General features: G+C 42.4%; 2 protein-coding genes across 3 annotated transcripts in view; both read right to left on the reverse strand.

Moving 5' to 3' along the window:
• LOC138767243 (uncharacterized) overlaps positions 1-6,333 on the reverse strand; it is a 44,891-nt gene extending 38,558 nt beyond the window's left edge. For both annotated transcript variants that reach the window (XM_069944636.1, XM_069944633.1), the window contains exon 1: positions 6,241-6,333. In XM_069944636.1, coding sequence (XP_069800737.1) covers positions 6,241-6,292 — 52 coding nt within the window. In that variant the 5' untranslated portion in view covers positions 6,293-6,333. The remainder of the gene's footprint in view (positions 1-6,240) is intronic.
• Positions 6,334-11,670: 5,337 nt separating this feature from the next.
• Positions 11,671-22,171, reverse strand: LOC138767804 (uncharacterized protein C3orf38 homolog). The gene is made up of 3 exons (XM_069945582.1): positions 22,062-22,171; positions 15,377-15,417; positions 11,671-13,449 (listed from the first exon to the last, which is right to left on the reverse strand). The coding sequence occupies exons 1-3, from the start codon at positions 22,150-22,152 to the stop codon at positions 13,021-13,023; spliced, it is 561 nt and encodes a 186-aa protein (XP_069801683.1). The 5' UTR covers positions 22,153-22,171; the 3' UTR covers positions 11,671-13,020.
• Positions 22,172-26,256: the final 4,085 nt, after the last annotated feature.

A 26,256-nucleotide genomic window follows, 5' to 3' on the forward strand; every position in this document is an offset into this window, starting at 1 on the left:
AAAAAGGTTTTCCAATTTGAACCTTGAATAGGAATAGGTCTATCCTCCATGCGATTTTCCAGAAAGCTTCTGGTCCAGAGACCGTTCCTCCGACAGGGTTACATCGCAGCATAGTTTGCCAGTAGACAAAATGCCCCTGCCTCCAGTAGTGCCCCTATAAAGATCGGTATGCGCCATCCTAGATGCGGTTTTGATCTTATACTGATAGCTTACCATAGATTGGTGTGCTGGAGTGGACTAGTATTCCCTTCATATGTTGGATGCCAGCAACATCTCTGATGGGGATTAAGGCTCCTTTGCCCTTTGCTCATACACGCACCCCACTGCTTGATATATCAATGGTTTTCTCTACCCACTTCATTGGGAGACTGCTGCCATTGAGCAGGAAAAGCTATCCTTGTCTCTGGGTGTTATTTCCAGTGTAGACATAAGACCCAAGGGTATCAGATGAAGTGACAGCAACTGGGGAGTGCTGAGAACCCCGACTTGTGTCAACTTCTGTAATCTCTCTGGAGGAAGAAAGTCACAGACTGGGGATCTATTCTCCTCCTTAGGAATTGTTCGATGCCAGAAAACAATGATGAGCTTCAATTTTCTCAAACAGTCAAAGTACAATAGACATTACGTGGTGACTGTAGATGGAGCCAAGATTATTCCAGACAGAAGGGCTGTAAATTGAAAAGAATGCCAATTGCCTTGTACAAAAGGTCTTGATGTAAAGGAATATGCAGCTTTTGTCTGTAGACAGGTACATGCGGGTATACATGGCCAGATAACGTCCTTCTTCTAGGAGGGAACTACAGAGCATAAATCCTCCATACAACCGCCTTCTCAGAGGAGGCTGTATACAGGTACATGCAGGTATACCTGGTCACATAACATCCCTCTAGGAGGGACCTACAGATCATAGATCCCACATACAGCACCTTCCTCAGAGGAGGCTGTATACAGGTATACACGGTCAGATAACATCCCTCTAGGAGGGACCCACAGATCAAAATTCAATATGGTAGCCTTTCCTATCATATAACACTGGTACAGACCTCTCTCATTATGGAAATAAATTGTCAGAAAAGACGTAGTCACAAGTTCTTGTCCCCATCCCCAAGGCCTCCGAGACGTCTGGTCCTTCTTGTGCAGGATTCTTTCCTTTACCTTCCGTACTAGAATTCCTACGGAATGTGGAACAAAAGTAGAAGTTCCTTCTCTTATTAGACTTTCATGAGAATGTCCAATACAGATCCAACTATCTTTATATTGGAGTGAACATCTGCCCCCTTACAACGAAGGACCAGTCTCCAAACTGTGGGGATCGGGCAGCCAAGTATACTGCTCAGCTATAGTAATATAGACATTTTATTTATTTATTTATTATTTTTTAAATTACTAAGAAATTTTTTTTTTTTTTTTTTTAACAAGGACTTTGTGCGTCTGAAGGAGCCATGACCTCGGACTCCATCCAGTTCAGCCTGTAGATTATCATTCAGATGTAAAATCTTAAGCAGTCATTGTCTCTTCTGAGAAAAAGTTGCAATCCACAAATGAATTCTCTGCCACCTGAGAGTGGAATCTTGCAGGATCTGTACGCCAAGAAAGCTTTTTCCCCAGAAGTTCTGTTACCAGAATCCTGCTACATCCAAGGATGGAAGTTGTGCCAGACTGACCGGCCGACTAACAGACTAGTGCAGAGTGCCTGGAATCAGACACACAGGTGCAATGAATATGCAACCAGCAATCCTAAAGCAGTGTTCACACATCGCTTCATAGCTTTACTGCATCCTTCAGTACACAGAAGCTCCATAGGGTCACTGCATCATCTGATATCAGTATTACAGAGAGTAACTAGACAGCAGGTGTACACAGTATTACAGAGTAATTATACTGCAGGTATACACAGTACACATCCAGCATCTCTAAGGATGTAGCTTCATAGGTCACTGCATTATCTGATAACAGTACTAATCAGATAGTACACATCTACAATCCTAAGGCCATGTTCACACACAGTAGCTTTACTGCATTCTTAAATAGCAGCACTGGAGCAGCGCAAAAAAGCTCCATAGAATCACTGCATCATCTGATGGCGGTATTAGGGAAAGTAATCAGATAGCAGGTGTATCCAATACACATCCAGCAGCTGTAAGGCCGTGCTCACACACATAGCTCCATATGGTCACTATATAATCTGATAGCAGTATTAGGGAAAGTAATTAGATAGATGTATCCAGTACACAACTAGCAACTCTAAGGCTGTGTTCACACACAGTAGCTTCATAGGGCACTGCATCATCTGATAGCAGTATAGTGAAAGAAATCAGACAGCAGGTGTTACACAGTACACTACAATGCTAAGGCAGTGTTCACACACAGTGGCTTCATAACTTCACTGCATTCTTAAATAGCAGCACACAGAAGGTCCACATGATAACCATCATCTGATAGCAGTATTAGTGAAGGTAATTAACCAGCAGGTGTACATAGTACACGACTAAATTCTAAGGCAGTGTTCACACACAGTAGCTTCACTGCATTCTTAAATGTCAGCACACAGAAGGTCCACATGATCACTATATCATCTGATAGCAGTATAGTGAAAGTAAATAGACAGCAGGTGTATAGTATACAACTAACAATTCTAAGGCCGTGTTCATACACAGTAGCTTCACTGCATTCTTAAATGGCAGCACTGGAGTAGCACACAGACGCTCCATAGGGTGACTGCATCATCTGTTAGCAGTATTAGTGAAAGTTATTAGACAGGAGGTGTATCTTCCACTACACAATAACTCTAAGGCTGTGTTCATACACAGTTTTATAGCTTCATTGTATCATCTGATAGAAATACTGGAAAAGTAATCAGACCGCAGGTATACACACTACACAACTACAATTCTAAGGCTGTGTTCACACACACAATTTCACTGCATCATCTGGTAGCAGTACTATAGAAAGTAATTAGGCAGCAGGTGTTCACAATGCACAAATAGCAGCTCTAGGGTTGTGTGCACACACAAACACACAGTTTTATAGCTTCACTGCATCATCTGGTAGCAGTACTATAGCAAGTAATCAGGCAGCAGGTGTGCACACTGCACAACTAGCAGCTCTAGGGTTGTGTGCACACAGTTTTATAGCTTCACTGCATCATCTGGTAGCAGTGCTATAGAAAGTAATCAGGCAGTAGGTGTGCACAATTAGCAGCTCTAGGGCTGTGTTCACATACAGTTTCAGAGCTTCACTGCATCATCTGGTAGCAGTGCTATAGAAAGTAATCAGGCAGTAGGTGTGCACACTGCACAACTAACAGCTCTAGGGTTGTGTGCACACACACAGTTTTATAGCTTCACTGCATCATCCAATGGCAGTACTATAGAAAGTAATGAGGCAACAGGTGTACACAATTAGCAGCTCTAGGGCTGTGTTCACACACATACACAGTTTCATAGCTTCATTGTAGCAGTACTGGAGAAAATAATGAGACAGCAGGTGTACTAATACACAACTAGCAGCTTTAAAGCTGTGTTCATGTATACACACTATAGTTACATAGGTCACTCATATAGTGAAGCAGTCTAACAGGACTTGCACAACCAATGTTAAAAAAAGTGAAAGACATTGAAACAAAACATTTGAGGCATAAAAGCCTCATACAACATATATATATATACATATACATACACATATCCATATATCCAATAATCCTCCTGACACACAGGCCAGGCTTCCAGCTCAAAAGAAAAAGCAGCATATCTTACCTTGCTGAAGTATCAAGAAACATTAGCAGCCGCCCAGGTGAGGACACAGGTCTGGCAGCACCATGATACTTACTGCAGCAGCTTCATGGCTTCCCTCACACAGCGGCTCCATACAGCAGAGAAGCTGAGCGATAACTCTACTAAAAAGTAAATAATCTCCTCTCTGATACAGCAGAGCAGGAAAAACAACATTTCTATAAATTTCCCCTCTCCACACGACCATGTGGAAAGGAAGAATCTTTGGAAAGGAAAGTCAGACACAAACATAGGCCTGAGCCTGCTTCCCTCTCCTACCACCTGTCCCACAGGAGGACAGAAAAAAACACAAGGAGGAGGGGTCTGTATGGCCTTCTTATAGGGCTCCTAATCAATCTTTTATTAGTACCATCTGTCCTACCATTGCAGGAAGATAGGATCTTCCCCATTTGTGCTGCTGCTGAGGACGTAAGGGAAATGCAATTATTCACCAGAAATTAGGCGCAAACCCCTTGATAAATGCCCCCCTACTGTATGTCTCTATTTCTCGTAGTAACCAATCAAATATAGCAGCTTTAAATTTTTAGGCCACATTCTTACTACGTATTTTTACATTAAACAACGGCCGTTGTTAAATGACAGTGTACAATTACATTACACTGTATGGAATCAAGGCCGTAGTGTATACACTCTGTTCTCTTTGGCCGCACAAAATAAATGACAGGTCTATTTTGTATTCAGTGAACAGCAGCTGTACAAGATAGGCTGAGCACATAATGTAAAGTGTGGCTCCTGGCTGTACTTTACATTGTGCTTTATGGCTAATTGGAGTGCGGGCACACCCGAATGTGCCCAAATTTTAATTAAAATAAAGTGATGCTTACCTGGCCCATACTGCAGTATCAGCCGGGTAAACATCTAACACCTCGGCCATTGGTTGACACGTCAAACAACGCCATTTCAAACAACGGCCAGTGTTCATACAGAATACGAAAATGGCTTTAAAGAGCAGAATATGAAATAAAAGCTGAGCTGTCATTGGTTGCTGTGGGTCATTCTTATATAGAGCACTGGGTGTTAGCCAGTCTAAAAAAAAATTAGATATCATACGCTGACAATGTTTTATTTTTATTTCTGCTTCAATTGTGCCAGAATATGTAGCGTGTCACCACAGATCTCCCAAAAGCAGGGACGTCGCAAAGCATAAATGTCTGGGGTCCGAAAGTTTAACCAGCTTGAGGGGGAGACCCATCAACTCACTTGTCACCCGCTCCCCAGCAACTCCTCTCACGGCGGGCATTCTCCTCTCTCATCTCCAGGCACAGGCAGCATAGTAGAGAGAAACTGCCTGCGTCGGAAGTGCCCTGAAACCCCTCGATCATTCATTTGTGTGTGTGCCTTTAAGATGCACACATGCAGATGAAACAAAGAGGGGCTTTAGGGCACATGAAGATGAGAGAGGAGAATGTGTGCCGTTAGAGTATAAGCCGTGTTCCGTGGTTGGCTCCCCAAGATACAATGAAGTCACGAACGCGGAAAGTGACTCCAACACCAGGTTTAACAAAACTGTACTTCACTGAAAAGTACTAAAACTGCAAAGGTAATAAAGGTAATAAGGTAAAGGTTATAAATTTGTCATTGCCTTAACTAGCCAGAATCCTGCTCCACACTGACGAGGGGCAAATACCCCGAAACTGCTGTCTGTGGATGGATGCCTGCCTTGGCAAGCCCTTGTCATGATCGCAATACTCGCACCTTGAGTTAGACATTGACAAAAAGGGGCCACCCTGTTGTTTCCCTATTTATGTTCCAATACTCGCTACCGAGAGGGACTAGGGGCTACCGATCAGGGTGGTGTGGTGCTCTCCCCATCATGGAGGCACCCCGTGGCAACAGGCTAGAGATATCTGCCTATCCCGTGTTTTGAGAGTCCGACCAAGGCTCCACGGACTCTTGTTTTGCAAAGATAATAAAGGTAATAACAACTCAAATATCCCAAAATTATATACAATCAGGCTTAAGCTAAGACTTACATCCTTCCTACCCAACGTGGTGCACTAGCAGTCTCTGTACACCGTCCTTAGCCATATTGGTGTACACTACAGGCCTGATGTTGGTCTTAGAAAATATGGCGTGTACGCTTACTGACCCGGGTCTCCTTTAGATATATGGCCAATCACGGTTAATGAGTGGGGGCCCCCTCCTGCCAAAGTTCTGTACCAAAGATGGCGGTCGCTCCTATTCACAACTGGATTTAACACAGCGTCTATGCTTTCTCAGCAAATTTCTCCTCTCTCAATGGGACCCAGTCACAGACTAGTATAGCTGCTATATACAGCAGTTGGGGAATCCCAGAAGAAGGAAACTTCATGTGGATGGCATCAGGTTTCTCAGTCTTCCTCATCTGCTCTTTCTTCTTCCCTAAGGTCACATCTTCCAACTGTCAGGTTCATCTACCTTGACAACAGCACAGCCTTAAATCAACCATAAATATAGTTTTCCCACTTACCATCCCTCCAGAGTCTGTCTCTGTTTGAATTTCCCGCTGTTTGCAGGTCCATGAAGCTCCAATTGGTGTCTTTATTTTTTCTTCCCTTCCTGGTTTGGGGTTTCCCATGATGCACTGCATCTCCTGTGATGTCTAACTGACTCTGTAAAACTGTTAGATGGCTTACAGCTTGCTAAGCCAAGTAGAGCTGAGCAACCTGAGTCATCTGACAAAGGCAGGCTGGCCTAACAGGGCTTAGACCCGCCTCCCTCTTAATGATGTAATTGCCACAAAATGGCCGCCACAAAGCAGCCTGGGGTCAACAGTCATTAGGTAAGAATGAGTTTACTTCACTTCCTGGTGGGAGGTTTAGGGGGGAAAAGATGGGCAGACAGGTGATTGAAGCATAATACAAAGTTATATAACTTTGTAATGTGTTTCAATTACTGGGAAAAAGCTTTTCGCTGGAGTACCTCTTTAACAACACAGGCTGTGTACTGCAAAACAGCGACATCTTGTGGCCAAATGCTGAATGTCAGTTTAAAACCATATATAGTACTATTATACACAGTTACATCTCTCTGGTTGTTTCACCATCTCACAAGAGGATGTGCTGGGGAACAGGTGACAGGCATTAGTATTGTGGCATGTGGAATTGTCAGATCTATTAAAATTTTACAACATTGCTCCCGCACAATGAACAGTAAAAACAAAAAAAGCAAGGGAAAAAAAAAGATTGCTGTTTTTTCTTTTTATTAGATATCACAGGGGGGAAAAATGATAAAAAAACAATCAAAAACTCTCATTTACACCAATCATGGCACAAAAAAATTAGCCCCAACCAGCCCCGTAGGTGAAAAATTAAAAGCGTTATAACTCTTAGTAGGTAAGGAGAAGAGCCCTGCTTCAGAGCTACCTGGACATCCATTCCGTTTCAGGAAAAATTTTATGTTCAAAAAAGTGGTACTGCGATGGGCAGTAATGTTGCACAGACACATGCTAATATGTATATGTTGACACTTAAGAACAGGGCTGTCTATGTATCCCACCATGTCAGGCAATTCCTGAGGTGGTGGAGGTACATATTATATTTCATCATTTGGAAGGGCTCACACAGTCAGCTGGAATGAACCATCTTCACGGATGACAGAAGTTACAGCATATTCAGAGGCAAATAGACAGATTTCTTGTAATAGTCATAGACAATGGCAGGAATTAGGAAGAACTTAAGAATTTCCTCATAATTATGGATTTAAGATGGCCCCAAGGATGGCGCATAGATTTCCAGGAAATTTGAAGGACATGTTAGTTAGGCTGGATATTGGCCCAATAGTGCAGAGTGTACAAAGGTGCATTAGTAACCCTAGAGGTGAGTGCTATCCTTGTCTTAGTTGCAGTAATTGCCCCCTATTGTTGAAAGGCTCTACTTTCACTCATCCACAAACATGTCTATATGATTTTGTAATTCATGTCCTTATCTGCCCTTGTAATGTGCTATATGTGGACAAAACAACTGTGAATTGGTCTGTAGATCTTCCAGGGCCTGGGCATTTTTTTGAAATCCTGAGATTTCCAACGCAGTAGAAGAGGTGGTAATAGAATGGCCCAACTGAAAAGAAAGGAATTAAAGTGGATACGCACATTAGATAATTTGGTAGTTTGGGGACTTAGGGCATGTTCACACTGAGTAATTCAGGTGGAATTCCACGGCGGAACTTTCTGCCACGGAATCCTGCCTGTCTCAGTGTGTCATAGCCCGTATATGGGACAGCATGTGCTCCTCCGCTGCCGTTGCTCTCCACTCATAGAAGTGACACTACATTGATGCTCGGCAGTAACATTCATTGTGAAGGATTACCAGGAACAAGAATCCAGAATGTATATTGCCTCCACATTATTATATTATTTATTATTCTTTAAAAAAGAATTGGTGACTATATGGTCTGCTTTTTTATAGAATAGATCCTTATGCCTGCTATTATATGTAATGATATATAAGATTGGAGGAATTGTGATTTACAGCGGCATATGAGGCCTGAAGACACAAATCTGGCCAAAGTATACCCCTTAACATGTCAGTGGGCCTGCGGTCAAGTCAACCCTGGTGACATGCTCCTGTGGATACAGGAGGAGTTCTAGGGATTGCTGTGAACTTAGTTGGTTATAGCACATGAAAATGGAGATGCCACCAAGGACATGAGGTTTACCAAAGACCAACTAGTGGCGGGTGAATACGGATAATTTATATATCCCCCTTTACTAATGGGGTTCAATGATCACACATACAGATGTGTCGTTTCCCTATATTTATGCAGAATAACCCCTTAATGACAAAGATTGTATATTTACGCCCTACTGCCGGTAAGGGCGTTCAGAACGGGGCCAAGCTTGGGAAGGGAGCGATTTTAAGGAACATATATTTGTTAACAATGGTTTGAATTTTTTACAGGCCATCAGATAAAAGAAAAGTTATACATGTTACATATCGTTGTAATCGTAACGACTTGAGGAACATATATAATAAGTCAGTTGTACCCCAGGGCGAATGGCGTAAAAACAAATACCCCCCAAATAAACAAAATGTGTTGGGTTTTTTTTCAGTTTCACCACACATTTATTTTTTTTCTGGTTTTCCAGTGTACTTTATGAAAAAATTCAGCCTGTCATTGCAAAGTACAATTAGTGGCGCAAAAAATAAGGGCTAATGTGGGTTTTTAGGTGAAAAAATGCAAGTGCTATGGCCTTTTAAGCACAAGGAGGAAAAAACGAAAATGCAAAAATCGAAATTGGCTCTGTCCTTAAGAGGATAACTTGGTCAAGGGTCCTTCTATATACACAATCTTACTAGTTGTGGATACTACCGATTATACATGATCTTGCTTAGATCTGGTGTCTATTTCATACAATACTCACCTAAGTCAGGCCCTGGGCGACACAGCCCTTTTCCAAGATGGCACCCATAGTCTCTTCTGGCGATCTGCCCTTCTGGTGATCTTCTGGTGTTGTTGGCGGTGCATGTCAAATGTTCCTTGGATTGTAATTGATATGCATGGAACTTGACATGGTGGTAAATCATTCAAATGCTTTTTTTTATTGATTTATTGCACATGTAAGACTGACTTATGTACTTAGGGACACGTAGGATAGTTTAAAAACTGTAATATGGACTGATGAAATGAAGTTCACTGTATGAGATGTAGATAATTGAGATGATCACTATAGTGTATACACTGTTATGTACATTTGAATAATTTTGAATAATTTTGTTTTTGAATAATTAGGTGTCATGTGGTCAGAGCTGCTATTGTGTTATTTGATTGCTGTGTAACATATGCAAGTATATTTAAAGTGTCAATGTCGTTATAACGTTCAAAATCTACATCAACAGTAGATGGGATATAAAGCAAGTCTGCAATCTACATTAAAGGTGTTGGCCACTTTTTAGAAAAATAGTCCAGTGTACAGTATTGGGCTGGGTTCACACACAGTACATTTCAGGCAGTATTTGGTCCTCATGTCAGGTCCTCATAGCAACCAAAACCAGGAGTGGATTAAAAACACAGAAAGGCCCTGTCCACACAATGTTGAAACTGAGTGGATGGCCGCCATATAACGGTAAATAACTGCCATTATTTCAATACAACAGCCGTTGTTTTAAAATAACAGCAAATATTTGCCATTAAATGGCGGCCATCCACTCAATTACAACATTATGTGAACATAGCCTTTCTGTGTTTTCAATCCACTCCTTGTTTTGGTTGCTATACAGCCTCAAAAATACAGCCTCAAATATACGTAGTGTGAATCCAGCCTTAGTAAGTGTACTCAGAGCCCTTACTGGCAGCAGCTCCCTGTGTACCTCATAGAGCTATAATCAGACTCCCCTCCTCCATGCTGTGCTGCCCTGCTCTGTGGTGATTCTGTCCATAAGACATGGCCGACATGGGGGAGCATGTGACCGAGCCCCGCCTCCCAGTGTCCTTCATAGGCATATACAGGCTCAGTGTTGGACACTTGGAGAGCGGGGCATGGTCACATCCTCCTCCATGCCGGCCATCTTATGGACAGAATCACCACAGAGCAGGACAGCACAGCCTGGAGGAGGGGAGTCAGGTTTTAGCTCCATAAGGTACACAGGGAGCTGATGTCAGTATAAACAATGTGTACACTTACTAATACTGTACAGTGAACAATTACTATAAAGTGGCCAACCCCTTTAACTTTTTTCAGTTATCATGGAAAATACAGCACTTCCTGTGTTCTGACTATTTTTATTTTTTTCAGAGTCTAAATACAGGAAGTCCAGTGTTTCCCAGTCTCCCCCATCCTCAGATCATTGCTGCCACTTTTACACTGACTGATAACCCATTTACAGCAATCACTGTACATTTTAGACAATCATTTCAGATTCCAATTTACTATAGGACAAGAGTCACTTTGATAAATTAGATGGAAAGGTGCGTGTTCATATCTTGTATAAGAACAACAACATATATGCATGGAATAATCACTTCCTCCCATCTTTTGAAAAATGAAATGAATCTCACCCACTACTTATTCATTTATAACTGTATATTTTATTAAAGTAAAAATACATAGAAAAAGTCTGAATACCTCTCAAAGTTTTGATTACAATATAAGCAGAAATAAGACAGAATGATATTTAAGGATTTTTTTTTTATATTGGAAATTATTTTTAGTAGAAGGATCCTCCAGTAACAAGCTGATCACTGGATGTTTAACAGCTATAACCCCCGCCATGAGATGGAATTCAGCAGAAGTGTTAAAGCAACTCTGTACCCACAATCTGCACCCCCCCCCCCCCCCCCCAAACCACTTGTAGCTTCGGATAGCTGCTTTTAATCCAAAATCTGTTCTGGGGTCCGTTTGGCAGGTAATGCAGTTATTGTCCTAAAAAACAACTTTTAAACTTGCAGCCCCGTGCCAAACAGGAGTATTTGTGCCCTAACTTTGCACCACCCCTCCATCCCTCCTCCCCACCCTCCTCATCATTAGGAATGCTCCAGGCAGATTGTCTCCTATTCCTCAGCTGTGGCAGCCCGGCACATGGTCTGGATTGTTAAGGACCTGTGCAATGTTCAGCATGAAGAAAATGTTCCAGTGGCATTCAAAATGATGAGGAGGATGGGGAGGAGGGATGGAGGGGTGGTGCAAAGTTAGGGGACAGATACTCCCATTTGGCACAGGGCTGCCAGTTTAAAAGTTGTTTTAGGACAATAACCTCATCACCTACCGAACGGACTCCAGGACAGATCTTGCATTAAAAGCAGCTATCTGAAGGTACAAGTGGTTTGGGGGGGGGGGGTCAGATTGTGGGTACAGAGTCACTTTAAATTTGCATATATCTGTGCTGTCCGTTTCGAGATCACACATCAGTATATACTTACTTAATGTGCTGCTGCTGTGATCAGGCATTCTCTTCTCCGGCTCTCCCGTCCAGCCACTGTGTCTTCAGACCCTACCTCCTCTCACTGTCAATCATTCTGAAGGAGGCAGTGCTCTGAAGATACAGCGACTGGATAGGAGAGCAAGAAAAGAAGATGCCTGATCACAGCAGTAGCGCACTAGGTAAGTATGTACTGCTGTGTGATCTGGAAACTTACAGCACAGATATAGGGATAGTAGTGCTGCTAGTTTGACTTTTTTGTTATCGACCCCACATCCCCTATTTACACATGGAGAAGTGCGACCGATAATAAATTTTGATGCCTGCTCTAAAGACTCGATCAGCCGAGGATGGGGCATTGCTGTCACTTTTACACTGGCCGATTATGGGCCCATGTAAAAGGCCCTTTAATGAATGGCAGTACTATCTTGGCTTACTTATATATTTAGATACATTGTTTGAAAAGGTGTCATTGTATTATATATAGTCTACATCAGAGCTTCTCAATTCCAGTCCTCAGGCCTCACCAACAGGTCATGATGTACCTGATGTAAAACAGTGTATAACAGCGTATAATAGTGTATAGCAGTGTATAATAGTGTATAACAGTGTAGAACAGCGTATAATAGTGTATAGCAGTGTATAATAGTGTATAACAGTGTAGAACAGCGTATAATAGTGTATAGCAGTGTATAATAGTGTATAACAGTGTAGAACAGCATATAATAGTGTAAAACATGCATGAGTATAATTATATCACCTGTAACATACTAAGGGTGGTATTACACAGGCCGATGGGGGCCTGATAATACCTGTATACGAGCGCCGATTTGCTAGATCAGCGCTCGTTTACTGGGCCTATTACATGGCCCGATAATCGTTTAACAAGGGCTGCAAGGACATCGTTGCCGATGTCCTTGCAGCCCTTGTTTGAACTATATACATTACCTATCCATGCTCCAGGGCTGCTACTGCGGTCCGCTGCTTCCCGGGTCCCGCGCGCTGTAGCCTCAGAGCGGCCTGTCACCTGTGATTGGCTGAGTGGCCTGTCATCTGACAGGCCACTCTGAAGCTAGAGCGCACGGGACTCAGAGAAGAAGACCACAGGAGCAGCCCTGGAGCGTGGATAGGTAAAGTATATCGTCAGTCGCCGGCCACGCACCGCTATTACACGTAGCGGTGCGTGGTCGGCGCCTGACAAATATAGGTTCTAACCTATATCAACAAACAGCCAATGACAACGATCATCGGCTGATCGTTGTATTTATTACACGGAGCGATTATCGTTCTGTGTAATAGTACCCTTAGGAAATCCTCAAAACATGACCTGTTGGTGAGGCCTGAGGACTGGAAGTGAGAAGCACTGGTATACATAATGTTACTCAGTTATACTGCTACTTATGCATGATGAGTTTTGCTGATTTGATTTCAAAGGTTCCCTTTGTTGGACTACGAACCAATTCAAAAGTGTGTTCAAAGCGACCAATACAGGAATTGCCCTTGTGTACAGTCCCAGAGACTTCCACAGTCAGTATTCCATATCTGTCCATTTGAGACTGCAATCCTCCATAATCCAAGTTTGGACTGAAGCTGAGATTCTCCTCTTTAAATATTCCATATAGAACCCAAATGGTCATTTTAAGTCCTGTGCTTTTTAATCGATTGAGTCCATCTATAGTATATGTGCACTCAAGGTCTACATTATCAGAGAAACAATTGGATGCAAACGTACTGGAAGGTTGTGGAAGCTCCTGTATTTGCCTGGGTAGTATAACGTAGAACCAGTAACAGAACTCCTTTTTTATATTGTCGGCACTGATGTTCTGCAAGACAACAATAATATTTTCAGACTGTATGTTTGTCTCTGACTATAAGCATAGTCAGTGCAGTTATTTGAAAACAGTTGCAGCCAATGAAAGTGACTGGAAAAATGATTACTGTGCACATTCCTGCACTATAATCATTTTCAGTAAAAATGGCTTTAACACCTTAAGGAGGTGTCTCCCTTTGTTTTATGACTAACAGGCCATGTATTGATAAGATTGAACAAAAACATTTTTGTTAGTATTTAGTTTTTTGTTAACATTCAGTATTTCAGTAACAGCCTGTGTCATTTAGGGTACATTCACACTGAGCAATAGGTGAGCAATTTCCAATGAAATCCACGCTTAAATTAGGCGTATTCTGCTTGAAATTCTACCTGTAAAATATGTACATTTATGCTGAATGCGATTTCTACTCTGCTGTTCACACGGTGGAATTTACACGCTTAATATTCTGCCGCGGATTCACTTTCCGCCCAAAGAATTGACATGTCAATTCTTTGAGCAGATTTCACTACAGAAATGCCATAGAAGTCAATGAGATTTTAAATTTTCGCTTTCCACCTGTATGTTTCGGAATACACACGGAATATGTGCGGAATAAGTGTGGAAACTCATAATGTGGAATTCCACTTCAATTCCTCGCCATTGCTCTGCCATTATAAATAACAAAAATAAGGTTAATATCTAATAAGTATTCAAAAAGTACATTAGCCCTTTGATGACCAGGCCAATTTTAATTTATGCACTTTTTCCCCCCTCCTTGTGTTTAAAAGGCCATAGGGCGAGTGTTCACGCCATTCCCCCTATAGTAAAACTGGCATGTTACCTATGTTCCTCAAGTCAGTGTGATTACAATGATTTGCAACTTATATACTGTAACTTTAATTTTATTTGACGGCTTTGAAAAAATTAAAACCTTTTTTAAAAACTTAAAGATTTTTTTAAAATTGCTCTGTTACCATCCTTATAACACTTCACTTTTTTTGTCTATGGGGCTGTGTGAGGTGTCATTTTTTGTGCCATGATCTGTACTTTCTATCAATAGCATATATGCGACTTTTTGAGCACTTTTTGTTACAATTTTGCCTGATTTGATGTGCAGTTTTTGTGCTTACATCGTTTACCATGTGAGATCAAGAATGCAATAATTTAATAGTTTCTACATGCAGCGATAGCAAATATGTATATATATATACATATATATATATATATATATATATATATATATATATATATATATATATATTTATTTATTTTTTAATTTAGAAAATGGGAAGGGGGGTTTATTTAAACATTTATTATGGGATGGGAGTTTTTTATTAATTTAAAAAAAAATTCTTTAACAGTAACTAGAAGTCCTTTTGGGGAACTTCTACGATGACTGCACTTATCTCTTATAGAGATCAATGCGGTACGTTAGCACTGCATTGATGAATTAGATCAGTGCTCGATTACTATGGGCTGCTAGAGCCCAGAGTAAATGAGTGCAAAACCGGGATCAGCGTCATTGTGGCACAGAGCCCTGCCCGGCCAAAAGCAGGGATTACCCCAGCGCAATCCCATCGCGTGAAGAGGGGGGGGGCTGATCCCACCACTAGACCACAAGGTATGTTTTTTTTTTTAGCTTTTTAAATGCCACTGTCAGTAAGCTTACATCATGGGTAGTCAATGGATAAAAACACCCATGTAGCTACGCTACAAAGTCAAAGATATGGCTGTCAGAATGTTGAGAGATAAGAGATAACAAAATGAAGGCCTCATCCACACATCCGTTTTCCTGCAGGATTAGTGAATCTTAGTGGCCTAGCTTTTCATTTCACCAGAGCTGAAAACTGAGCTGTGATTGGTTGCTATGGGCAGTTTACACCAGTCTATATTTTACACACTTAAAATCTGGGCAAGTAATTTTAGAGACACAACTTACTCCAATAACATTATTGTTGCCATAGGAAACCACTTCGCGTCCTGAAATACAAAATAAAAATGTATAAAATAGTTATAGACAAGAGGCAATTACAAAAAATGATATCACACCAATGACAATTCTACTTTTTTAATTTGTTTCATAGAGCTACTGTATATACCTTTGTAATATATGTAACTATTGCTGAGTCCAACAGAATAAGCATCCTCGCCCATCCAGGTCCAGAGCTTTCACAGCTCTTCATCTCCCACTGATCTCCTGTAATTTCCCAGTTCCTGTTCCATGACACCACAGGAGCTGCTTGCTGAGCCAATCAGTGACTGCGGTGGGAGATCACTGCAGCAATTAGTTCTATCTTGTATATTATGGCCTGTTCACTGCAGAAAAAGGCATCTAGATGGTCTGTTGAACAAACACCAACAGACCAATGTATGGATCCTATTGATTTTTTTAGGGCAAATCAGATTTTTGTCTGTTGTCTATGTAGCAGACGTAAAAATACAGCTCACAGCCTCTAAGCTCTGGCTGTTTATTCACATTCTGCAGCAGAGTACCCTGAAAGGAGCTTTAAAGGGTACTCTGGTGGAAAACTTTTTCTTTTAAATCAACTGGTTTCATAAAGTTATATAGATTTCAAATTTAGTTCTATTTAAAAATCTCCAGAATTCCAGTACTTATCAGCTGCTGTATGTCCTGCATGTGTTTTCTTTTCAGTCTTACACAGCACTCTCAACTGTCATCTCTGTCTATGTCAGGAACAGGACAGTTCTTGTCTCGGATAGAGGTGGCAGCAGAGAGCATTGTGTCAGACTGGAAAGAACACACCACTCCCTGTAGGACATACATCAGCTGATAAGTACAGAAAGACTGGAGATTTTTAAATAGTAGCAAATTAACCCCTTCAAGACCAAGCCTCTTTGTACCTAAAAGACCAGGCTCATTTTTCAAAATCTGACCTGTCTCACTTTATGCGCTTATACACTCACTGGCCACTTTATTAGGTACACCTGTCCAACTGCACGTTACCCCTTAATTTCTAATCAGCCAATCACATGGCGGCAACTCAGTGCATTTAGGCATGTAGACATGGTCAAGACAATCTCCTGCAGTTCAAACCGAGCATCTGTATGAAAGGTGATTTGAGTGCCTTTGAACATGGCATGGTTGTTGGTGCCAGAAGGGCTGGTCTGAGTATTTCAGAAACTGCTGATCTACTGGGATTTTCACGCACAACCATCTCTAGGGTTTACAGAGAATGGTCCGAAAAAGAAAAAACATCCAGTGAGCGGCAGTTCTGTGGGCGGAAATGCCTTGTTGATGCCAGAGGTCAGAGGAGAATGGGCAGACTGGTTCGAGCTGATAGAAAGGCAACAGTGACTCAAATAGCCAACCGTTACAACCAAGGTAGGCAGAAGAGCATCTCTGAACGCACAGTACCTCCAACTTTGAGGCAGATGGGCTACAGTAGCAGAAGACCACACCGGGTGCCACTCCTTTCAGCTAAGAACAGGAAACTGAGGCTACAATTTGCACAAGCTCATCGAAATTGGACAGTAGAAGATTGGAAAAACGTTGCCTGGTCTGATGAGTCTCGATTTCTGCTGCAACATTCGGATGGTAGGGTCAGAATTTGGCGTCAACAACATGAAAGCATGGATCCATCCTGCCTTGTATCAACGGTTCAGGCTGGTGGTGGTGGTGTCATGGTGTGGGGAATATTTTCTTGGCACTCTTTGGGCCCCTTGGTACCAATTGAGCATCGTTGCAACGCCACAGCCTACCTAAGTATTGTTGCTGACCATGTCCATCCCTTTATGACCACAATGTACCCAACATCTGATTGTCAGGATGGTATCTTTGCGGAGCGTCATGCGTCCCTCTGCTCATGCTGTGCGGCCGAGAAGGTGCTGATTTTCTTATCCTGTTTCTGTGTTTTGTTTGCAGTGTGTGAACACTGGTTTATATGCTCACCTTTGTTGGGAGACACACCCGACTTCACCTGCTGAGTTCTGTCTGGCCATGTCATGGTTAATCTGTGTTCTGGTTCTGCTGTGACTGACAGGTCATCCTGCCAGTGGATCTGTCTTGTTCTCAGGTGTCTGTGCTTGGAGATCAGGGGGATGGTCCAATTACATTCTGGACCAGAATCCTGGCCTCCTATATAACTAACCCAGTCTGTGCTCTCATTGCCGGATATTGAGCTTGTCTCTGCCTGGTTCTGTGTTTCTATTCTTGCTCTGTTGATTCTGACCCTGCTTTGCCTTTCTGACCATTCTTGTTTGCTGCCTGCCCCTGACCATACTGCCTGTATATTGACTTTGCCTTCGGATTGTGATTTTGTACTTTTGCTGCCCGTTTGTTGTGACCCGGACTGTTGACCATTCGTTATTGTGTTTTGTCTGTCTGTCTTGTCCTTGTGTCCCACCTAGCCAGCGCAGGGACTGCCGCCCAGTTGCTCGCCGCCATTTTAGGGCGGATTGTGGCAAATAGGTAGAGGACAGTGGGCGGGGCTGAGCTTAGGGCTCACTGTTTGTCTTGTCCTGCTGTCCGGTTCCTAACACTGATGGCTACTTTCAGCAGGATAATGCGCCATGTCATAAAGCTAGAATCATCTCAGACTGGTTTCTTGAACATGACAGTGAGTTCACTGTACTCCAATGGCCTCCACAGTCACCAGATCTCAATCCAATAGAGCATCTTTGGGATGTGGTGGAACGGGAGATTGGCATCATGGATGTGCAGCCGACAAATCTGCGGCAACTGTGTGATGCCATCATGTCAATATGGACCAAAATCTTTGAGGAAGCTTCCAGCACCTTGTTGTATCTATGCCACCAAGAATTGAGGCAGTTCTGAAGGCAAAAGGGGGTCCAACCCGTTACTAGCATGGTGTACCTAATAAAGTGGCCAGTGAGTGTAGCTCAGTGATGCTTTAACGTATGCTAGCGATTCTGAGAATGTTTTTTCGTCACATATGGCACTTTATATTAGTGGCAAAATTTGGTCACTACTTTGTGTGTTTTTTGTGAAAAACATCAAAATATCATGAAAAATTGAAAAAATTTTCATTTTATGAACTTTGAAATTCTCTGCTTCTAAAAAAAGAAAGTTGTATCACATAAATTAGTTACTAAGTCACATTACCGATATGTCCTCTTTATAATGGCTTCATTTCATAAACATATTTTACTTTTTTAGGGTGTTACGGGGCTTAGAAATTTATCAGCAAATTACCACATTTTCGTGAAAGTTTCCAAAACTGATTTTTTTAGGGACCAGTTCTTTTTTTAAGTTGATTTAGGAGGTTTGTATACTGGAAACCCCCATAAGTGACCCCATTTTGGAAATTACACACCTTAAAGAATTAATCTAGGGGTATAATGAGCATTTTAACCCTACAGGGGCTGGAGGAAAGTATTCACCATTAGGCCGTAAAAAAATGAAAAATTAACATTTTCCAATAATATATACGTTTAGATTAAAGTTTCTCATTTTCAAAAGGAACATGAGAGAAAAAGCACCCCAAAATTTGTAACGCAGGTTCTTTTGAGTACTACGGTACCCCATATGTGGGCTTAAACCACTTTATGGGCACACAGCGGGGCTCAGAAGGAAGGGAGCGCCAATTAGCTTTTCCATTGCAGATTTTGCTGAAGAAGTTTCCGAGCCCCAGGTGCATTTGCTGAGCCCCTGTAGTGTCACCAGAGATAAAAAAAAAACATAAGTCACCCCATTTTGGAAAGTACACCCCTCAAAGAATTCATTTTGGGGTGTGGTGACCATTTTGATCCCACAGGTATTAGAGGAAAGTATTCAAAAATAGACAGTAAAAATGAAAAACTCTAATTTTTCCAATAATATGTTCCTTTAGTTTGAAATTTCTCAATTTCACGAGGAACAGGAGAGAAAATTCACCCCAAAACCTGTAATGCAGGTTCTCCTGAGTAGAACGGTACCCCATATGTGGGCATAAACCACTGTATGGGCACACAGCTGGGCTCAGAAGGGAAGGAGCGCCAATTTGCTGGAGCAAAACTGCAGCTAGTAATAGTTATTAGAATAGCGCAGTTACTAAAATACAATAAAAAAAATTAGATTACAGGTAATGTGGGGTGGTTTCGGAAAGTCTGAGGTGGTTCCGGGTAATCTGGAGGTGGTTATGGGCAGTCTGAGGTGGTTACGGGTATTCTGGGGTGGTTACGGGTAATCTGGGGTGGATACGGTCAACATGGGGTGGTCACAAGCAACCTGCTGTGGTTACGGCAACCTGGGGTGGTTAGAGGCAACCTGGGGTGGTTACGGCAACCTGGGGTGGTTAGAGGCAACCTGGGGTGGTTACGGGCAAAGTGGAGTGGATACGGACAACCTGGTGTGGTTACAGACAATCTGGGGTGGTTACAGGCAACCTGCTGTGGTTAGAGGCAACGTGGGGTGGTTACGGACAATCTGGGGTGGTGACGGACAATCTCCGATGGTTACGGACAATCTGGGGTGGTTACGGACAATCTGGGGTGGTTACAGACAATCTGGGGTAGTTACAGACAATCTGGGGTGGTTACAGACAATCTGGGGTGGTTACAGGCAATCTGGGGTGGTTACAGGCAACCTGCTGTGGTTACGGATAAACTGAAGTGCTAATAGGTAATCTGAGGTGGGTACCTGTAATCTGGCGTGGTTACGGGCAATCTCGAGGGGGTCACTGGCAATTTGGGGTGGTTAGAGGCAAGGTGCGGTGGTCAGAGGCGACGTGCGGTGGTCAGAGGCGACGTGCGGTGGTCAGAGGCGACGTGCGGTGGTCAGAGGCGAGGTGTGGTGGTCAGAGGCGAGGTGCGGTGGTCAGAGGCGAGGTGCGGTGGTCAGAGGCAAGGTGCGATGGTCAAAGGCAAGGTGCGGTGGTCAGAGGCAAGGTGCGATGGTCAGAGGCAAGGTGCGGTGGCCAGAGGCGACGTGCGGTGGTCAGAGGCAACCTGCGGTGGTTGCGTGCAATCTAGAGGGGTTACATGTAATCTAGAATTGTTACGGAAAGACTAAAGTGCTTATAGGTAATCTGGGGTGGGTACATGTAATTTGGGGTGGTTACAGGCAATCTGGGGTGATTACGGACAATCTGGAGGGGGTCACTGGCAACGTGCGGTGGTTACGGGCAACGTGCGGTGGTTACGGGCAACGTGCGGTGGTTACGGGCAACGTGCGGTGGTTACGGGCAATCTGGGGGGGTTACGTGCAATCTGACGTGATTACGGACAACCTGGGGTGGTTACGGGCAACCTGGGGTAGTTACGAGTAATCTGGGGGGGTTAGGGGTAATTTGGAGTAAACTGCAATTATTACTATAATAAAAAGTGTGTGTTTTATTTTTTTTGTATGTTTGTCACTTTTTGTACTTTATACATTCATTTTCACTGTATTACTATGATTACTGTGATATTTTCTATCACAGTATTCATAGTTTAGTGACAGAGACCAAATTGGTCTCTGTCACTTTAAATTTTTAGCCAGGACATCGAGGAGGAAGGAGCTCCAGGATCAGGTGAGTATATGGGGTGGGGGTGGGTGACTGGAGGACGGGGGGGTGACTGGGGGGGGGGCGACTTGGGAGGTGGGCGCACATCACTTTTTATCCCCTGTCACCAATCATTCATGGTGACAGGGGATAAAAAGTTCCGGGGAGCACATGGCACAAGCGATCAGCGGTATATAGTATATACCGCTGATCGCTTGTACCGGGACCCCACAGGGGGGTCCCCGATGACTGCCCCATGCTCTCCGCTACCTCCGGTGGCGGAAAGCATGGGGCTTTCATTCATTTTTCACCTTTGATCACTGTGAACAGACATTAGTCTGTTCACAGTGATGGCGGCGGCCATCTTGGATCTGATGGCCGCTGCGGGGAGGGGGGATAGTGATCGAGGCACTAGGGGGGCTGATCTGGGGTCTGATTTTACTTATTTCATCTCCCCCCACCGTGGATTTACGGTGAGGGGAGATGAAATACAGCGGCGGCACCGGCCCGTTAGTGACCGCCGTTTCGGCGGTCACTAAGGGGTTAATGGGGGTCAGCTGCAGGATCGCAGCTGATCCTCATTATCTCCGGTGCTGTACACAGATGAGAGCGGGATCGCTATCCCTGCAGCGAATCTGCTCTCATCACAAAGCCCCCTAAAGTCAGGAACATATATATATATATATATATATATATATATATATATATATATATACACATTCCTACTGCACGGGGCATGTGTAATAGGAACGTATATATACAGATTGCTGACGTGAAGGGGGTTAAAAATCTATATAACTTTTTGAAACCAGTTGATTTGAAAGAAAAAGATTTTCGCTAGATAACCCCCTTTAACACAGATGTGAATGAACCCTTAGCTGCAAGATAGTGTGACCAGACCCCTAATATTGCTGGATCATTTCTCCAGATGAACACCACCTTAGAATTAGTTAACACAAGAAGTGTATAGGAAAAGGTTACGTTGCTAAAGGTGGACAATCAACTGGAAGTCAATGTAAAACGACCATGTAAAGATAACTCCCGACAAAGTAACACTCTACATTCACCACAATGCAATAACGTTACCGTAAATTGCTGTCTTGTGGCTTTACAAAGAATATTACAGGGTTAAAGATCTTGGTTATAATGCTGATGTGGAATATCAATAAACTAGTAACATACCTGCAGGACATAAGCGTGTTTCACATGCCCCCATTTCTATTTTCACCTTGGAGGTATCCAGATGGAACTCACCTTCAGCGTACCCTTCCATTCTGACAGCAGCTGCACGTCTGTCTCTGCATATTGGTAAAACTGGGTAAAGCACTTGTGACTGAGGAATCGAAACTAAAAGAAGGGGAGGGGTGTTTGTGCAACAGAGTGACTCCAGTGTATGTGCCTTGCGAATAGATTTGGCTCTGGTAAATGATTTTTTTATCCGTTATATAAAGGATATAAGGTATAAAACTCGGGCGGTATCAGATCATGCTCCTTTGTGCGTGAATATATACTCAGGGGAGGAACAAAGATCTACGGGATGGAGAGTGAATGCATACTGGTTTAAGTTAATCAATAAGAATATCCAGATAAAGGGTGAACTAGAGGAGATGCTAAGTAGAAATTGGGGGACAGCACCGGATAACATAGTATGGGATGCCATGAAGGCTTTTCTCCGGGGCGTCCTCAAGAAAAACATTGAGATTAAGAAAAGGGAGTTTAGAAGAGAAGGAATAGAGTTAGAGAGTAAGGTGGAAAGAATGGAGAAGAAATACCAGGAGGACCCCTGTGAGAAAAGTAAGATGGATCGGTTACAAGTACAGGAGGAGTATAACAAAATGCTAGAAGAAAAAGCTAGAAATAAGATCTTTTTGGGGGGAAAGGAGAAGTACTTAAGTGGAGGTAAACCCAATAAACGAACAATGGCTATAATAGAGAACCAAGAGCCTAGGAAAGGAATATCAGTAATAAAAGATAGTAATTGGAGGCTGACCAGTATGCAGAGGGAGATCAAGGAAGTGTTTGTAAAATACTATGAGGGGTTGTATAGATCAGAGGGGAAAAAGACAGCAGAGGAGTTGGAGAAGTATTTAGATTCAGGGAAATTCCCAGTAGTATCTGAGGACCAAAGAGCGGAAATTGGGGCCCCATTGCAGATTTCGGAATTTGAAAACGCATTGAAAGAAGCAAAAGGGAATACTTGGGAGGAGATGGTCTGCCTTTCGAGGTTTATAGGAGGTTTGGGGATGTACTTTTACCAGCACTATGTAGGGTGATTAGAGGGGCACTGGAAACGGGGCTACTACCAGACACCATGAGAGAGGCGAGTATAACACTCATACCCAAGGAAGGTAAAGATCTACAGGAGGCAGGGGCATACAGGCCAATTTCACTTTTGAATGTAGACGTTAAGCTGTTTGCAAGAGTGTTAGCAAATCGTCTGAAAAAAGTAATACCAGAGCTGGTGCATGAGGACCAGGGGGGTTTTGTGCCCGGTAGAACGATTATGAGGAACATCGGAAGAGTCTTCCATAATATGCAGATAGCTGAGGGGGGGGGGGTCCCACTCCATCCTGTCATTGGACGCTGAGAAGGCCTTTGACAGGGTGGAGTGGGACTTCCTATGGAAGGTATTGGAGTGGTTTGGGTTGGGAGATGAGTTTGTGGGAAAAGTAAAGCTCCTGTGTAATGATGTAAAATCATGTGTAACTGTGAATGGGACTCAGAGTGTTTTAAGTTAAAAAGAGGTACCCGGCAGGGTTGCCCCATAGCCAAAATAAACAACAGGTTTATTTTGGCACTTGAGCCGTTAGCAATAATGATTAGAGCCAACAGGGAGATTGAGGGTTTTGGAGTACGCGGGGAGATGACACAATCAGCCTATTCGCAGATGACACTCTGCTTTTTGTTAGTAATCCTATGAGGACTGTTAAATATGTAGTGAATGTGATCGAGGGCTATGGGGCCTTTTCAGGTCTCAAGATCAATTGGGACAACTCTATCTTGCTACCATTATCCGAGGATTCCGCCAGAGGGGGAGATGTGGGGTATGGGAAGATGAAAGTGTTGAAGCAAGGAGAAAGCTTCAGGTACTTAGGAGTAGAGATCACAGGGAAGATTAATAAATTCCATGAAAAGAACACGCTTAAAGTCTTAAAAGTGATTAATGATAAAGTGGATATATGGATAAAACTAGTGTACTCTAAAGCGGATAGAATCATGCTTGCCCAAACAATAATCCTACCAAAATTGTTATATTTATTTTGTGCCACACCTGTATGGATAGATGAGAATACCTTCAAAAATCAATGCTAAATAGACTCATCTGGGGAAGGAAGCGGGTGAAATTACGACAAAAATTTCTCTGCCTACCCAAAGGAGAAGGGGGAGTAGGGTTTCCCGACATGAGATTGTACTTTTTAGCGTCACAGTTAAATTATCTGTGGAATAGAGGGGAGATAGATCTGTATAAATACCTGAAGAGAAAATTGGGCAGTATTTACAGAGGCATGATGGAGATACTGGAGTCAGGATGTCTAGAAGGGGCAGAATGGAGTAAATATCCGGCAGTACATATGTTAGTGAGGCTATGGGATAAAATTAAAAAGCTATTTAGGAATAAAAATGCCATAGACAATACCCCCATATGGAATAACACGAGATTAATAGAAATTTATAAATTAGGAACCTTAAAAAATAAAAAAGAGCGGGTATTGCAAGAGTGAGGGATGCTTTTATAAATGGACAGCTGAAAACATGTCAACATCTAAAGGAGGAATTTGGTTTGGAGGGGAAAGAGTGGTATGAATATGCCCAACTGTAAATACTGAAGATAGGGCCCTGTTTATGGTTGGGTCTACCCCTAAAAATGATGGTTGGGTATTAAAAAGGGGGTGCCCCGAATTTATGGGAAACTAGTGGAAGGGGCCCAAGTAGGAAAGGAAATGGGATGTAGTGGGAAGTGGGAGAAAGAATTTGGAAAATTCTCTGATGTACAATGGGAGAAAATATAAAAAATTTTTAAAAAAGAGTGTTGGTAAATCAAAACCATCAAATAATACAATTGCATATTTTATATCGATTATATTATACCCCACTTTTTCTGGAAAAAATAGGTATAAGGAATACAGCCGACTGTGTGAGGTGTGGGGAAAGAGCAGAGGACTAGTCGCATATTTTTTGGATCTGCCCGGCCCTGCAAAGCTTCTGGAGGGAAGTAATAACGGCAACAGAGAAAGAACTGAAATTAATAATAGTACCGTACCCATCGTTGATAATCTTGGGGGACGACTCCCAGTTAGTGAGAATAAACAGCAGGTTGAAAAGAATTTTGAGTAGGAGATTGTTTGTGACAAGACTCATGATGTGCGTAGTTGGAATTCAAATGAGATATTGCAAGTAGAAACCTGGAGTAGTCTGGTTAAACAATATGCAAGTTATAAAGAAGTTTGGGAAAGTAGGAGTGAATAGAATGGGAGGATAATGTGAGTGAGGAGAAATTTTTATTTTACCTACTGGTGCGTTTTGGGCCACCCGGGGAAGGGAGGAGGGGGTGGAAAAGAAGGGGAGGGGGATGGGGAGGGAGGGAGTATAAGGGGGCTTTTGTAAAGGGTAAAATATGATAATGTTATTGTTTGTAAACTTGGATTTTGTAATAAAAATTTTCTAAAAAAACACTCCTGACATTATAGGGCTATTACTATGGAAAGAGCACAAGATGGGTCAAAAGAAGGACATTATTATTTTATGGCATCATAAAAGGGACTCTGTTACCACATGGGGCACCAAGTTATTACCCTGTGAAGGCTCAAAGAGGAAACTATTACCTTGTTGAACATTTTTACCTTGTTGGGGCACAAAAGGGGTAACATCACCCTGTAAGGACACTAGCAAAGGGGCAGTAAGGGTAGCATCAGCACAGAAAGATTGTTGGTAGAGATGAGTTGCAGCTGTTTGTGCCAGGGAGAGTAGAACTCAGTTCAGGAAAGACATTTCCTGTGAGGCACTTGATATAATTGCACTGTAATCACTTACAGTATATACTAGGATCCAAGTCAACATAAGAATATATCTTTGATTATGCCATATATTTTAATAGGTGAACATGTAAGCCACAGCTGGCATTTATCAAGCTAAGAATGAACAAAAATAAACATATTCAGAGAGGTGTGAGCATAAACCATTTTATTGAATAGGATTGTATTGATCTACAATGATAAAATATTTACTATTTGATATAAAGAACTAATATCCATTCTTCTTCCATAAGACATTCAATGTAACTATATTATCAAGTTAAAGAAGCATGAACTACTGGAAAACACTGGAGGTCCCATTTTACTTTGCAGAATATATAAATGGAGACTAAACATGATATATA

The sequence above is a fragment of the Dendropsophus ebraccatus genome, chromosome 11 (genome assembly GCF_027789765.1).
Source record: "Dendropsophus ebraccatus isolate aDenEbr1 chromosome 11, aDenEbr1.pat, whole genome shotgun sequence".
Taxonomy (NCBI): Eukaryota; Metazoa; Chordata; class Amphibia; order Anura; family Hylidae; genus Dendropsophus; species Dendropsophus ebraccatus.

Coding starts and splice junctions, on each gene's coding strand:
- LOC138767804 (XM_069945582.1), bottom strand. CDS start 22,152: ATGGAAGGGTACGCTGAAGGTGAGTTCCATCTGGATACCTCCAAGGTG. Junction 15,418..22,061: donor AACACGCTTATGTCCTGCAG/GTATGTTACTAG, acceptor TTTGTATTTCAG/GACGCGAAGTGGTTTCCTAT. Junction 13,450..15,376: donor GCAACAATAATGTTATTGGA/GTAAGTTGTGTC, acceptor GTTGTCTTGCAG/AACATCAGTGCCGACAATAT.